The sequence below is a fragment of the Erpetoichthys calabaricus genome, chromosome 14, assembly GCF_900747795.2.
Source record: "Erpetoichthys calabaricus chromosome 14, fErpCal1.3, whole genome shotgun sequence".
Lineage (NCBI taxonomy): Eukaryota > Metazoa > Chordata > Cladistia > Polypteriformes > Polypteridae > Erpetoichthys > Erpetoichthys calabaricus.
This window is the reverse complement of record NC_041407.2, coordinates 13,406,653-13,420,778: the sequence shown is the minus strand read 5'-3', so window position 1 is coordinate 13,420,778 and position 14,126 is coordinate 13,406,653. Positions and strand designations below refer to the sequence as shown.

Genomic DNA, 14,126 nt, shown 5'->3' with positions numbered 1-14,126 from the left:
TCGCCCGTGCAGTAATTATCCAATAGGAGGCTCGTACCTATTTGCTTAGTTAAATCCAGGTGGCGACTTTTTTTTTGGCCAGGCAGTGTATAAATACATATACATTACATATTATATATACACACATTATATATTATATATAATAATTAGTGAGGGTAACTTATCTTACCCAGTTTTACTGCATTTGATCTGTACCAAATGTTTTTTTTTTTTTAACTTTTACTTTTGAAAATTCATTTGTTCTTGCAATGTTATAGGAAAAAAAAAATAAAGCCTCAAAACATTGCAACTTTCACCACAACTTTTTGAAAGAGCTGCCACAAAAATCAGGCATTTTAAGCCTGCAAAATCCTGGAGGGACTGCCATTGCGTATCGTGTGTTCATAGTCTTTATTGCCGTATGTGCAGAGTTCAGTCAAATTCTTATTTGCTTGTGCTAATCAACATGCAACAAGTCAGCTGAGCGTTTTGTAGAAGAACACCCGACTATAACGGCCATGACGTGGAATGCAACTCAATTTCTTCCCAGCACAGGCTATATTACAATAGATTACCTTATAATTACTGATTTGTACAGTGAGAAGTTTAAATGTCAGAATCAAAGCTCTGCTGTAACAAAAACGTCTTACCTTTGGCGTGGAATGTCCAGTTACTACGAAAATACTCAAGTAGCTGAATCCTGTTTTGCTGACCTTGCTGGCACACTCTGTCGTAAAACTGCTTTGCGATGTGAACGTAGGCAGCTGGGATCGCACCAGCGACTCCTTTGGCACCGAAGAATCCATTGACCTCAGGAGATGCCATTAAGATATGGTAATCTGCCCTTGTGCCAAGGACTAGGTCCATGTAGGCGTGGGTCAGGTTAAAGTAGCCCGAGGTGAGGTAGACACGAGAATCATCAGCAGCCTCCACCAGCAGCCTTTTTGTGACCCGTTCATCAAGACGGATTCCAAATGGTTTCATTTGTATTAAAGGGAAAATCCAAGTGTCCAACTGATCATTCTCCACGCTATCTTTTAAACTCTTATTCTCCACAGCAGTTTTATTAGATTGTAAGGCACGGGCAGTGTTCACAACCTCCATTATTCTTCTATTAGCTGTATGGCAAAAGTCCTTCCTGTTCCCTGCATTAAACAAACAAAAAAAAAAAAAAAAAACACATTTTTAAAAACATCAATGAGCTCTTGAGTTTAAAGTAATGCTAGCAGGCTTCGCTCGCCCACCCCCGGGTTCTGTTTACCGGATATACAATTTAAAGAGATTGTTATTTTCATGGGAATTGTTACATATGCATTATTTTCACTTTTACTTTAAAACTTTTGTAAAAACAATACTTGTCCTTTATTTCCAGCCCCGTGTGTGGTTACATCTCCTCCTCGTAGGACGTATAACGCTGCTCGCGTTGTGAAGGGGGTGCGGCTGAACGCACGCTAAGGAGAAGCGGTTGGATCACCTGCTGGCGCACTGTGTGTTCTGCTCGTCGAGTTGCACGTCGTTCTTTTGCCACTTCACATCTTTGCCGCTCACATTGTGAAGTTGGGGTGGGTTGTGGGCTGGCTGAATGCACGCTAAGGAGATGCCGTCGGATCATCTGCTGGCTTTGCTGCTGCTGGCGAGCTGCGTGTTTTGCTTGTCGTGGTTTTAAGAGCTGGGAGCACATGAAGCATGTCTACCAAAAGCATTCCAACAACTGCTAGGTTAGATGTCCGTGGACTTGTTTAAAATGTTGTCTCACTGCCTTATCTCGCGTGACGTTTAAGTGTCTCTCGTGGGACATCAGATTGTCTTCCAAGGTGATCACGTCTCGGCTCCCTAGTCTCCCTCCCAAGGTTTTAATTTTATAACTAGACATTAAGCCGGTTACAATAACGGGTGCTAGAACAGTAGTCCATAAACACTAGTAGGAACAGTCTATATTAAATGGCACGGGACCTTTTACCTCATTAAATTTTTTCCGTAAAATGCCTGTAATTTTCTCTGACAGTAATACTGTCTCTGCTGTCCGTAATATGCGTTTAATTTTCTGTCCCAACGGTGGGCAATCAGCAGATTTTCCCCAGCAACTGATGTTATGTGCACAAAAATAAGTCTACTTTTAAAAGTCATCATATTGTAATATCATGAAAATTCGTATATTTAGGAAAACCCATTCAACGACTGACACTTTACCGGGCCAAGCTTCTTAATCGCAAATCTGACATCCTCAGAGTGAACACGGGCACAACAATGGAGAAGCTGGTCTCCGCGTCTCAGTACCTGATTGGATTTTACGTGTTTTATGTTTTAGGTCTTACCTCATTTACTGAAATCCGATTGGATTGGCCGCGCGATATTTTATAGGCCCCGCCCTCTCTGTCGTGTGACGCGTCAGGCGGCCTTTGAAGCATCGCACCACGCCCCGCGCATGCGCACTTCACCAGAAGACACACACACACGGACACTGGACGCACACAGGGTTTTATTAAAGAGGATAGAGAGATTGGACAGTTTCAGTATAAAAGCCTACTCTCATACTGCTGACCATTGAAATTAAAAATAGTGGGAATTATTTTTACGTGCATCAATGTCAAGGGCTGATTTTTCAATTAGTTGTACCTTCTCGTTCACGTTATTCTCCTTAAAGGTTTCCATGGTTTTGTAATGGTCAGCTGAAGTTCAGATTTTGGTGCTATACAGACAGTCAGAAGACTGTAATCCTTATTTATGTAACTATTGTCAGTAACAATAAAAATGCAAAAAAGAAATTAAGGAAATGGAGAGAAAATTACAGTTGTACATTACCAAATAATCGAAGCGCTATAAGAGTAAACACCTATAGCAATGTACTGTACTATAAAGTTCAATATGAACATTTAGCAAACTTGTTATCGCAGTCAGGGTATCCCAGCTAGTGACAATGTTAACCACAGAGTCCACTGCCATAACAAAAATGGCCCCTGGATTCAGTCCACCTGCTCATTTACACAAACTGCGTGTTCTTCATCCATACGGCTAATCACATGGTTACCACGCACTCTACAAAAGCATGTCGATCAGCTGTAGCTTAGTGCTTTAGAACGGGTATGGCGTGTGACCATGGAGCGACTGTTGGTGCCAAATGTGGTGGTCTCAGCATCTCAGCAAAATTGTCAGCTCTGACATACTGTATCTCAGGCAGGAACAGAATTCTGAAATTATTATGAACTGATGGATTAGTCCAACGGTACTACTGGGTGGTGGTGTGTTAGTGTGGGGATGTTTTAGGTCTCGTAACAACCAAGCCTGACCCGAATGTCACAGGGCACACCTTAGCATTGCTGCTGATACGGCTGTAAATTGTGATCATATTTCATAACTGATCAACAAGTCATTCTGATTGATTAATAACTAACTGTTAATCTTTTAATAAGCACGTGTCTCAAGCAGACAACCATTCAGAGATTCATAATACATAAATAAAATATTTGTGGGCAAATGCAAGAATGACTTTGGACATTTTATGAAAACTGTTTCTTGGTTGTAATGAAAAGTGATTTATGCATTTCTCTTTAGGAACAGCTGCAAGTGGAGACACTTAATAAATGAACAGGGCTCCCACGTTACCTGTGCAGACAATGGACGCAGTCCGAATAAATGAAGGCGAGTTGTCAGCAATTCTGCCACTTTGTTTGTGTGCATTAGTGTAGTTCTACATACACAGAAAGTAGGAATTTGACCCCAAGTTGGCAGATGAGAAAACCAGTCGTGATGACCTCAGGGAGCCCATTACCGTGGGTAAGACTTACTTTTCTTGTGGTGAACGGGTGTAACATGTAACTGAGGCCCGGTCCACAAGGGTGGGTGAAACAGCAGTCATGGTGTTTTGTGTGATTTCATAAACACATACAACTGCTTTGCCGGCAGGTTCTCGTGTCTGTAACACGTTCATTAGCTTGTCAGCTGGATGCCTAGCTAGCTGGGAAACGGCATTTTTGCAATACAAACAATTGCATCTTTCAGTTATCATCTAAGCAGTGGCACATGCCTGGGACACACACACCTCTCATTTGTTGTCCAAAAAGGCATTTGGTAAGCACAAGCTTACTGGTTGTTGCTGGATTGGGAGATTTTCAGAAAAGTGCTTACCTAAAGCAGTCTCAAAAAAAGAGAACAGCTAACTTGGTCATCGACCATCCTGATTTGTAACGTGTCCTGTTTCACTTCAACACTCCATGTGCAGATTCCTCTTGATGCCAGTCATTCAGTACAAGTTGTTGCTGCTAGTGCTACGGATATCGTAGGTTGCTGCGGTTCAAACTTGCATATGAAGTATTTTTTGGAATGCCTTATTGATGTGCTACGTTTGTATCTCGGCACAGTATTACAGCGTGTTTGGGGAAAACTGTCGTGCTTTGGCTTGAAACGCTCCAAGCGCTCCTGTTGAAGTGGTTTACTCTCCTTCTAGAAATGCTTTGATGTGTTGCTTAAGCACTGGCCTTACGTGTCAACGTAAATGAACACGTCTCAGATTAAGTCCAATAGATTTGGCCATGGAGCAAGGCGATCACATTCCCAAAAATAAATGTAATCTTAATTGATAAACATTATTTAGTTAAAACTCTTGATGTGAAGCTATCCAAATAATGGTTAATCATTATCAATACTCGTTGCTGAGCAGGTGTATTTCTTTAGAACACAATCCCCCCTTTTTCAAACTTACACAAGTGCCATTCAGATGACAGTGACATCAGTTTACTTCAGTGGGCTCAAACCGCGCCAGGTCACAATCAAATAAGGCACCTTTGGGGACACTGGCAGGAAGTGCACAACACTAAAATCAACATTCAGTAACAACCCTACGATGATTACGGGAATGCTCTAGAGCAGAGGTGTCGAACTCCAGGTCTGGCGGGCCGCAGTGGCTGCAGGTTTTCATTCTAACCCTTTTCCTAATCAGTGACCAGTTTTCACTGCTAATTAGCTCCTTTTCCCTTCCTTATAATAGCCCAGTTTTTAAGGATTCCGGCCTCTGAATTGATTCGTTTCTTCATTAAATGGCAGGAAAACAGAAATGAGATGTGAAACGAGCCAACAGATGACTAGCTAATCTGGAACATCAAACTCCAAGCAGTTTCTTAATGAGAAGCCAGTTCTTGCTGTTAATTAAACCCGTTACTTAATTCCACAGCTTGCTGCTGCTCTCATTCTGCCACAGCAGACATTTCCCAAAGTGTTGATTTTCTGTTTCCGATTATTGAAATGAGAACCTTACCGAGACCCTCACCTTTCTTTATGTTCAGATAATGTGGTTAGCTGGTCACCTGTTTTCTCATTTTGTGTCTCATTATTGTTTGGCTGCTAATTAAGGACATAGAAAGAACTAAGGGGTCTGAGTCAAGTTAATTAAATCTAAGGCAAAAAGTTAATTAGCAGGAAAAACAGGTCACTAATTAAGAAGGTGGTTAGAATGAAAACCTGCAGTCATTGCGGCCCTCCAGGACTGGAGTTCGACACCCTTGCTCTAGAGGCATACGGGAGTACAGTAATCCCTCGCCACATCGCGCTTCGACTTTCGCAGCTTCACTCTATCGCGGATTTTATATATAAGCATATCTAAATATATGACGCAGATTTTTCGCTGCTTCGCCGGTTTCTGCGGATAATGGGTCTTTTTACTTCTGGTACATGCTTCCTCAGTTGGTTTGCCCTGTTGATTTCATACAAGAGATGCTATTGGCGGATGGCTGAGAAGCTACCCAATCAGAGCACGCAGTTAAGTTCCTGTGTGCTGCTGATTGGCTCAGCGACGGAGTGCTGCATTAACCAGGAAGTCTCATCTCACTCATTCAGCATTAACGTGCTCCTGCTACTGCTTCAGGTGCCGTGCCCAAGTGCCAACAAAAGATGCAAATGATTGCAGAAAAGGTAAAAGTTTTGGATATGTTGAAGGAAGGGAACAGCTACACTGCTGCAGGACACCATTACGGCATCAATGAGTCCACGATAATTTTTAATTAAAAAGGAGGAAAAGCATATAAGATCTACAGCCGCAGTGTCCTTTAATCAGGGCGCAAAATGAGTTGCAAGTGGACGTGATAAGGCAGTAGTCTGGATGGAATCTGCTTTAGGGATCTGGATTGAAGAGTGATGGAAGAAGAACAACGGCGGTGCTAAACAGTCACCTGAAGAAGCTCCTTTAGAAGAGCTGTAACGCTATCCTTTGTTGTGCAGTAAAATTAAACTCATCGTTATCGGACAAGTCGTCGTGTCATTGTTGGTGAGTAACCATAATTAATTATCTACGTACAGTACTTATTACATGTACATAGTTTAGTGTCACTATACACACATTTTACTGTATACAATTTTTCTTGCATTGTACGTATTTATTGCTGGTGGCCTGTCGTAATGGCTGTAACATATGTGATATCGGAGACGCTCGATATCTTTAAAATAATATTTAGGTTTTACTGTATATAAACTGTGTTTACATACATAATTTCAACGAATCTTACCTAATATCTAAGAGAATACAAAGGGTTTATGCTGTATAATTGTGCGTGAAATGTCTATAATAGTGTGGGAGAGTTTATAAGGGCTTAAAATATATAAAAATGACCATATGAACATATGGTTTCTACTTTGCGGATTTTCACCTTTCGCGGGGGGTTCTGGAACGCAACCCCCGCGATGGAGGAGGGATTACTGTACTACCTGGTACTTGATAAGTGTACCTAAAAATGTACATTGTGGCAAGCAGCTGGGGGTGGCACCCAACCGGGATGCCCGGAAGGACCGGAGGAGGGATTGCGCCTCCTCCAGACCACAAGGGGGCGACTGCCCTGGTGTCTTTGGGGACCACGGGAACTGAGCATGGAAGCTCAACCCTATAGGGGCCCGTGGTCACCACCAGGGGGCGCCCCAATGCCTGAGGAGCCCTGGTCCTCAGCACTTCCGCCACACCTGGAAGTGCTGGGGGAAGGAAGACCAGGGACACCCGGAGTGCTTCCGCCACACTGGGGAGTGCCGGCAGAAGATTATCGGGAGGCACCTGGAGCACATGCGGGTGATGATAAAAGGGGCCACCTCCCTCCATTCGATGGCTGGAGTCGGGTGAGGAGAGGACCAAGGAGTGGAGGCGGTCTGAAGAAAGAGGCATTGGCTAAAGGCCTGGACTTTTGGGGGAGTTGTTTGGGGTTGTGTGCTGCACTGTAAATAGTAAATTCTGTATAATAAACGTGTGTGGGTTGAACCATCACTGTCCGCCTGTCTGTGTCCGCACCAGCTTCCACAACATATACAAAGCAATCAAATATAGTAACTGGCATGCCATCATAGAACTCTCAATCATTTCATACAAAGTGCAATCCTGCTTCACTCTGAAGTCAGTCCGGCTACATTTGCTGGTATACATGGTGTCCCAAAAACGTGCACATACTTTGAAAAATTATAAAGAAGGAAGTGGTTTGGAGCGATGGGGTCACATTTAACTTCAAAGGCTCAGTTAAACCCCCCCCAACTGAGAATCTGCTACCTGTTCTGGGGGTACACCTCGTGAACTTACAGGGGGTTACCATGTGGTGTGGACTGTAATCATTGGGCTTAGCTGGACCACTGACCACACTGCAAACGGTGTCCCTGTATTTGAACTTACTGCAGGAATCACTCATTACAATTATACAAATGTATCTTAATAAACATTTTAATTATAATCATTCAAAGTATGTGTAGGTTTTAGGACATCCTATATTTACAAAAGCTTGCTCGGTTTATGCAAAATAATTCTGATGCAAATTATTAGGAAAAAACAGCATGTTGGGCCTTGCAGTAATGACTAATTTCCAGCACTTTACATTTGACAACAACATTTATCAGTTCAGAGATTTCAAATGATGAAACTGTAGCTGTTGGCACTTGAAAGGAGAACCTCTGTAATAAGGTTTCTCAATCCTGGACCTACGGTGGCAGCAGCTGCTCAGGACATCCACTTTAGTCAAAAGGAAAACTGTGCATTTCAAGGGAAACTTCAAACTTTGACACGTAGGGATCATTGATACATTTAACATGGCTGGCGTATGTCTCTTCTTAAATGCACGTTTTCAAAGGGGTTAGCTGAACTATTACCAGGAAATACAATGGCAGCATTCATTTGTAACAAATTGTTTCTTCAGTGTTTTAAAAACAGTTTCTGCCAAACCAAAGTCATTTTTGCTTCCTTCATACACTCAGGAGGTTAAACAAAGTAATTACAAACTACAAGCCCAGCTCACACAGCAGCGATGGTGATGCCACCCTTCCGGATGAGCTGAACAACTTCTTCGCACGGTTTGAGGCGCAGAACAAAGAGCCTGCGAGAAAAGCAACACCTCCCTCCACTGACCAGGTACTCTGTCTCTCCATAAATGACGTGAAGAGGACTCTATCCAGAGTCAATCCACGCAAGGCTGCAGGACCTGACAACATACCTGGTCGTGTGCTCAAAGAACGTGCCAGCCAACTGGCTGGTGTCCTCACAGACATCTTCAACACATCTCGGAGCCAGTCGTCAGTCCCAGCATGCTTCAAGTTGACCAGCATCATACCAGTGCTGAAGAAGTCATCAGTGACATGCCTGAACGACTACCGGCCAGTTGCACTCACGCCAATCATAATGAAGTAATTCGAAAGATTAGTCATATCACACATAAAGATTAATCGCCCTGCCTCCCTTGACCCTCTTCAGTTTGCATACCGCTCAAACAGGTCAACTGAGGATGCCATATGCTCTGCCCTTCACCTCTCTCTGACACATCTGGATAAAAAAGACACACATGTCAGGATGCTATTCAGACTTTAGCTCTGCCTTCAACACAATCATCCCTCAAAAGCTGGTTGTAAAACTGAGCAGGTTGGGCCTGAACACCACCCTCTGCAATTGGATCCTGGACTTCTTGACAGAGAGGCCCCAGTCAGTTCGGATGGGCTGCAACACTTCCAGCATCATCACACTGAGCACTGGAGCGCCGCACGGCTGAGTGCTTAGTCCACTGCTGTTCACCCTGCTGACTCACGACTGCACAGCCACATCATCAAGTTTGCGGATGATACAACGGTGCTGGGACTGATAAGCAGGGATGATGAAACAGCATACAGAGATGAGGTGGAACGGCTGTCTGCATAGTGTGAAGACAACAATCTGTCTCTCAACGTCGACAAGACAAAAGAGATAATCGTGGATTTCAGAAAATCACATCCTGCCCACATCTCACTCAGCATCAACGGTTTAGATGTGGAGATTGTTAGGAGTACCAAGTTCCTCGGTGTGCACATAACTGAGGGACTTACGTGGACACATAACACCTCATCACTAATCAAGAAAGCCCAGCAGAGACTACACTTTCTGAGGCGGCTGAAACGAGCAAGTCTTCCCCCTTCCATCCTCACCATGTTCTACAGAGGCACCATCGAGACTGTTCTGACCAGCTGCATCACGGTCTGGTATGGCAACTGCAACATATCTGACCACAAGTGCCTGTAAAGGATAGTGAAGACAGCAGAGAACATTATTGGGGTGCCTCTCCCTTCACTACAGGACATATTTTACAAACGCAGTGTCCGCAAGGCCTGCAGCATTGTGCAGGACCCCTTACACCCCTCACATGGACTTTTCACACTTCTGCCATCCAAGAGAAGATCCTGCAGCATCAGAGCCAGATCTGCCAGGCTGCAGGAGAGTTTTTACCCCCAAGCTGTTAGACTCCTTAACACCAGGCTGCCCCCTGGGACCTTCCACACGTCCTCAACCACCTCTAGAAACAGAACTTTTATACATGTGAGCCACTGTCCTGTAAAGATGAGTGTGCGGGTAGAGAAGAACTGAAAATCTCATACTGACCTGTAAGTATTTTGACACTCTTGTTATCCTTCTGCTGTGAAACATTCTGACCTGTCATTGTTTACACGTCGTAAACATCTATTATCATACACTGATCATCTCTGTATTATCTATATCTATTATTTATTTATTATATTACATATCTTACACATCAATATTGCTGCTACTTCTTTGTCTTGTCTTTGCACAATGTTTTGTCTTGTTTGTGTTTTAATTTTACATTTTAATTTTAATTCTATTTTTAATTTATTATTTGCACGTCATGTTGTTACACTGTGGACCCTGAGCTTCACAAGTTCATCTATCTGTATACTTGTATATGGCTGAGATGACAATAAAGTTCACTTTGACTTTGATTACTTATTATTGAAACTAAAGACAAGATAAAAGTAAAAATTACAACCAAGCTGCTTTTTGACTCAAAAATGCTACAACCCACAATGACAGTCGTATACTAATATTTCTTTACATTTCATAGTGTAAACAGAAAATATGACAATATACTTCATGGGGGGATCTAAGCTTGCTTTGGTGGAAAGCAGGTGGTAAGTCCATCTTAAAGTATGTATTTGTGAACGAAAGAGTCCATGAGTCCAAAAAGGCGAACGCCCCCTTTAAAGGGACTATAAAGGATCAGAGCAGCAGTTCACCAGCTGAAAATGAGGATGTGTGCTTTTATTTTTTAAATTAGGCTTATTGCAAAAAGTGTCATCCTGATTTGGACTTTAATTATTTAGGGTTAATATATATTAAGTTGCCTTCTTTCCAATGTTCATATGGGAAATTAATTCATAATGAACTGCTCCACCAAATGTCTCCTGTTGACAGTAACAATTAAAAAGGAAGGTCTTGATATACAAAAGATCCAAACTAAAGACAATAAACTGTTGTATTAAATTAATTTAAAAAACCTTCGACACAATGAGACTTTTTGGAGACGAGACTTTTGCCTTGACATTTTTTTCAAGTCACGTCCTCCTCTCAAACAAGACCTCAACTCTAATTCGTGTGAATGCTTTTGTCAGACACACTTTCTACGCTGTCAGCTCTTATACATTTTACTGTTTTCCTCACTTTAAGTTCCCAATTAAAGAAGACGTATTATGTCCAAATCTTATTGAAGAATTTCATCACGAAGGGTTATTAACAGAAAAAATGAGTACACGGGCAATCCTAGCACCGAGAAACAAGGAAGTCAAATTAATTAATGCCAAAAATTAATTAATCGGCATGTTGTAAACTCATAATACAAAGAGCAGCGCACAAAAATGACATAATTTTACAAACATATTTTTGTAGACTATTAGATTAGCATTACTAAGACAAAATTCAAGACAAAGCTGTTACGCTGAGGGGGACTATGCTGAAAAATTTAAAACGGTTCATTCTTTTATAGCCTTCAGTATGATGCATTCAGAATTGTAGTCAGGTGTATACAGTTTGCTTTAATTATCCTTGACATGCATCTAGAAGTTAGAATATACCTGTGAACATTGTGGACATCATTTAGAAAAGCAGACATGTATCGATGTAAATAAGGTCCTGCAAATTATACCATGTCAGGACAAAAAACAAGTCTTGAAGTCTAAGCCACAACCAAGGAGCTGCTTGCTTATTGACTTTTGTTGCACTAAAAAGCCTCCATGTCCAGTCACTATTCAAGGAGTGGATGTTGAGGTGGTCCACTCCTACAAGAACTCTACATTAATGACAGGTTGGACTGGTCTCAGAACAAAGAGGAACTGTATAAGAAAGGGGAGAGCTGGCTCTTTTTCCTTAGGAGACTGCAATCCTTTAATTTGGGGAGTCTTCTATAACTCTGTGATGGCCAGTGTGGTGTGCTGGGCCGGTAACATCACTTCAGGAGAGGCCCCAGTAAATCAACAAGCTAATTAAAAGGACTACTTCAGTTATAGTACTCACGCTAGACCCCCTGGAGGTCGTAGCAAAGGAGAGAATTAAAACAAAACTGTATGCCATTATGAACAATGACACACAAACACTGAAGACCTTCAGCCAACAAATTATTCAGCAGAAGAAAGTGTCAAGAAACGCTACTGGGCTCCTTTATATCAACAGCAATACGTCTGCATAACACCTCACTATGACTGAAAGCCAAGTAAGAAGTTCCTTTTTAATTTTCTTACTTTATAGTCATTACATTGTGCGTCCAGGCCATATAATCTCTGTGTGTATATTTATTTATTTACTCAATTACCTCCATATTTATGTATTTTATTTATTTATTTAAAAAGCTTCTGTTAAAAAGCAAAATTTCCCCCTGGGAAGAAATCAAGTTCTGTCTAACAAGGAATTCTCTGTAGGCCTGTGTGTTGAGGCACAGGTAAGGACAAAGGGATAAAAGCATTTCTAAATCTGTTGGGTATTCCCAAGGGCACAGTGGCCTCAATAATCATGAAATGGAAGAAGACTGGAACTGTCAGGACTCTTCCTTGACTTGGCTCTCTGGACAAACTGAATAACTGGGCAAGACGCACCTTGGTCAGGGAGGTGACCAAGAACAAAATGGTCAATCTAACACAGCTTAAAAGTCACCTTCTGAAGTGGGGAAAACCTGTTGGAATGACGACCATCTCAGTAGCACTCCATTAATCGGTGTTTATGCTAGAGGGGCGAGATGTAAACCACTCAGGTAAAAACGTATATGATAGCCTGCTTAGAGTTTGTTAAATGGCATTAAAGTAGTCTGACAGCATGAGGAAAAAATTCTATGATCTGATGAGACACATCCCGAACAATATGGGCTGAAATTCAATCACTATGTCTGACGAAGACCAGAAACTGCTCATCACCTGCCTAATACCATCCCAACAGTAAAGAGTGGCCACATCAATCTATGGGGGAACTGCAGCAGGGACAGGGAGACTGGTCAGAATCGAGGGAAGGATTAATGGCTCAAAGCACACAGCTAAGACAATGCTGGAGTGACTTTGGTATGAGTCTGTAAGCCCAGACAAAGACCAAACTTAAGACACGTCAGCAGAGAGACCTGAACATGGCAGCTGACAGAGGATTGCCAATCAATCTAATGGAGCTTAAGAGGGTCTGCCAGGAAGAATGAGACAAACCACCCAAATCCAGGCGGTCAAAGCTCGTCGAGACTTACAGAAGACAACTGGAAGCTGTAGTTGCTGCCAAAGGGGATTCTACAAAATACTAAATGAATGGTCTGAATACTTACATGAATTAAAGATTTCAGTTTTTGAATTTGTATTAAATTTGAAAACCTTACGGCAAACTTGACAAGTTTTCACATTCTCTTTATTGGTTATTGAGGCTAATGATCAGAATAAATGTTGTGGGAATGCCAGGTACAGTGTATGGGCGATACTGGATTATTATTCCTGTACAATCGTGTCATGCAGTCATCCGAGGTCACTTAAAAGTTCAGGATACAGTATAACTGTTTCTTCTGTTCTTGAGAAAACATTTTTTATGCTTTACTTCTAAACTGACATTTTCCACTGCAAGGTCACTCGAAGCCTGAGCCCATCGTTAGACACACTCCTACACACCCACCTCGGGCCAAGAGAGCCGACAGTCACCTTTACCTGAATGGACTTGGAATCCTTGTAGGAATAAGAAGAACTGGTGTAAAAAAAGGCTACGCCGGAGACACAGCTAGACACTGAACCAGAGTTACTGTAGCTCCAGTCCTCAGCACTGACCACAAATTACTTCAAGAAAGAAAAAAAACAAGTCATGAAGTCAAATGTAACGAGACAATTAACACATCTAAAGTTTCATTCATTCCTGTTGGAAAAGACAGCACTAATACATACTGTAAATATGTGCATATTTTATACCTTTTTATATAAATAAGACTAAGTCAGCAGTATTCAAATGTGCTATTCAATTTTACTGTGGTTTCAGATGCCAGTAAAGAGTTCAGTACACATTTTTTTCTTTGTTTTATTTTTTACTGGCATTGAGGTAGATTGAGTTTCTGCAGTGAAACTGTGCCAAGTGGACCAGCGAAGCTGTAGAAATTTAATTGATATCATGAATGGAGTACAGCCGGTGCTTCAGGATTATTAAATGACGGTTCAGACAACTCACATTAAACAAAAATGCATCCAAACAAAGTTTTGAGTTTCCAGGATAAGCACCCAACAGCCCAATTGTTAATTTAATAAAACAGTTTATCAAGGTGATGAAATGAACTCTTCTCCACACAAAATATTTGACTCAATCCCCTTCGTAGTTTGATCATTTACGCTACATTTGAAACTGCCTTAGAAACTTGAAAAACCTGGCAAACTGTCGGCCCATG

At 41.9% G+C, this 14,126-nt stretch overlaps 1 protein-coding gene across 3 annotated transcripts in view; it reads right to left on the bottom strand.

The window, feature by feature from the left end:
• Window positions 1-14,126, bottom strand: part of LOC114665423 (CDP-diacylglycerol--glycerol-3-phosphate 3-phosphatidyltransferase, mitochondrial) — a 94,743-nt gene that overhangs the window by 26,431 nt on the left and 54,186 nt on the right. For all 3 annotated transcript variants that reach the window (XM_051936551.1, XM_028819987.2, XM_051936552.1), the window contains exon 7: window positions 630-1,124. In XM_051936551.1, coding sequence (XP_051792511.1) covers window positions 630-1,124 — 495 coding nt within the window. The remainder of the gene's footprint in view (window positions 1-629; window positions 1,125-14,126) is intronic.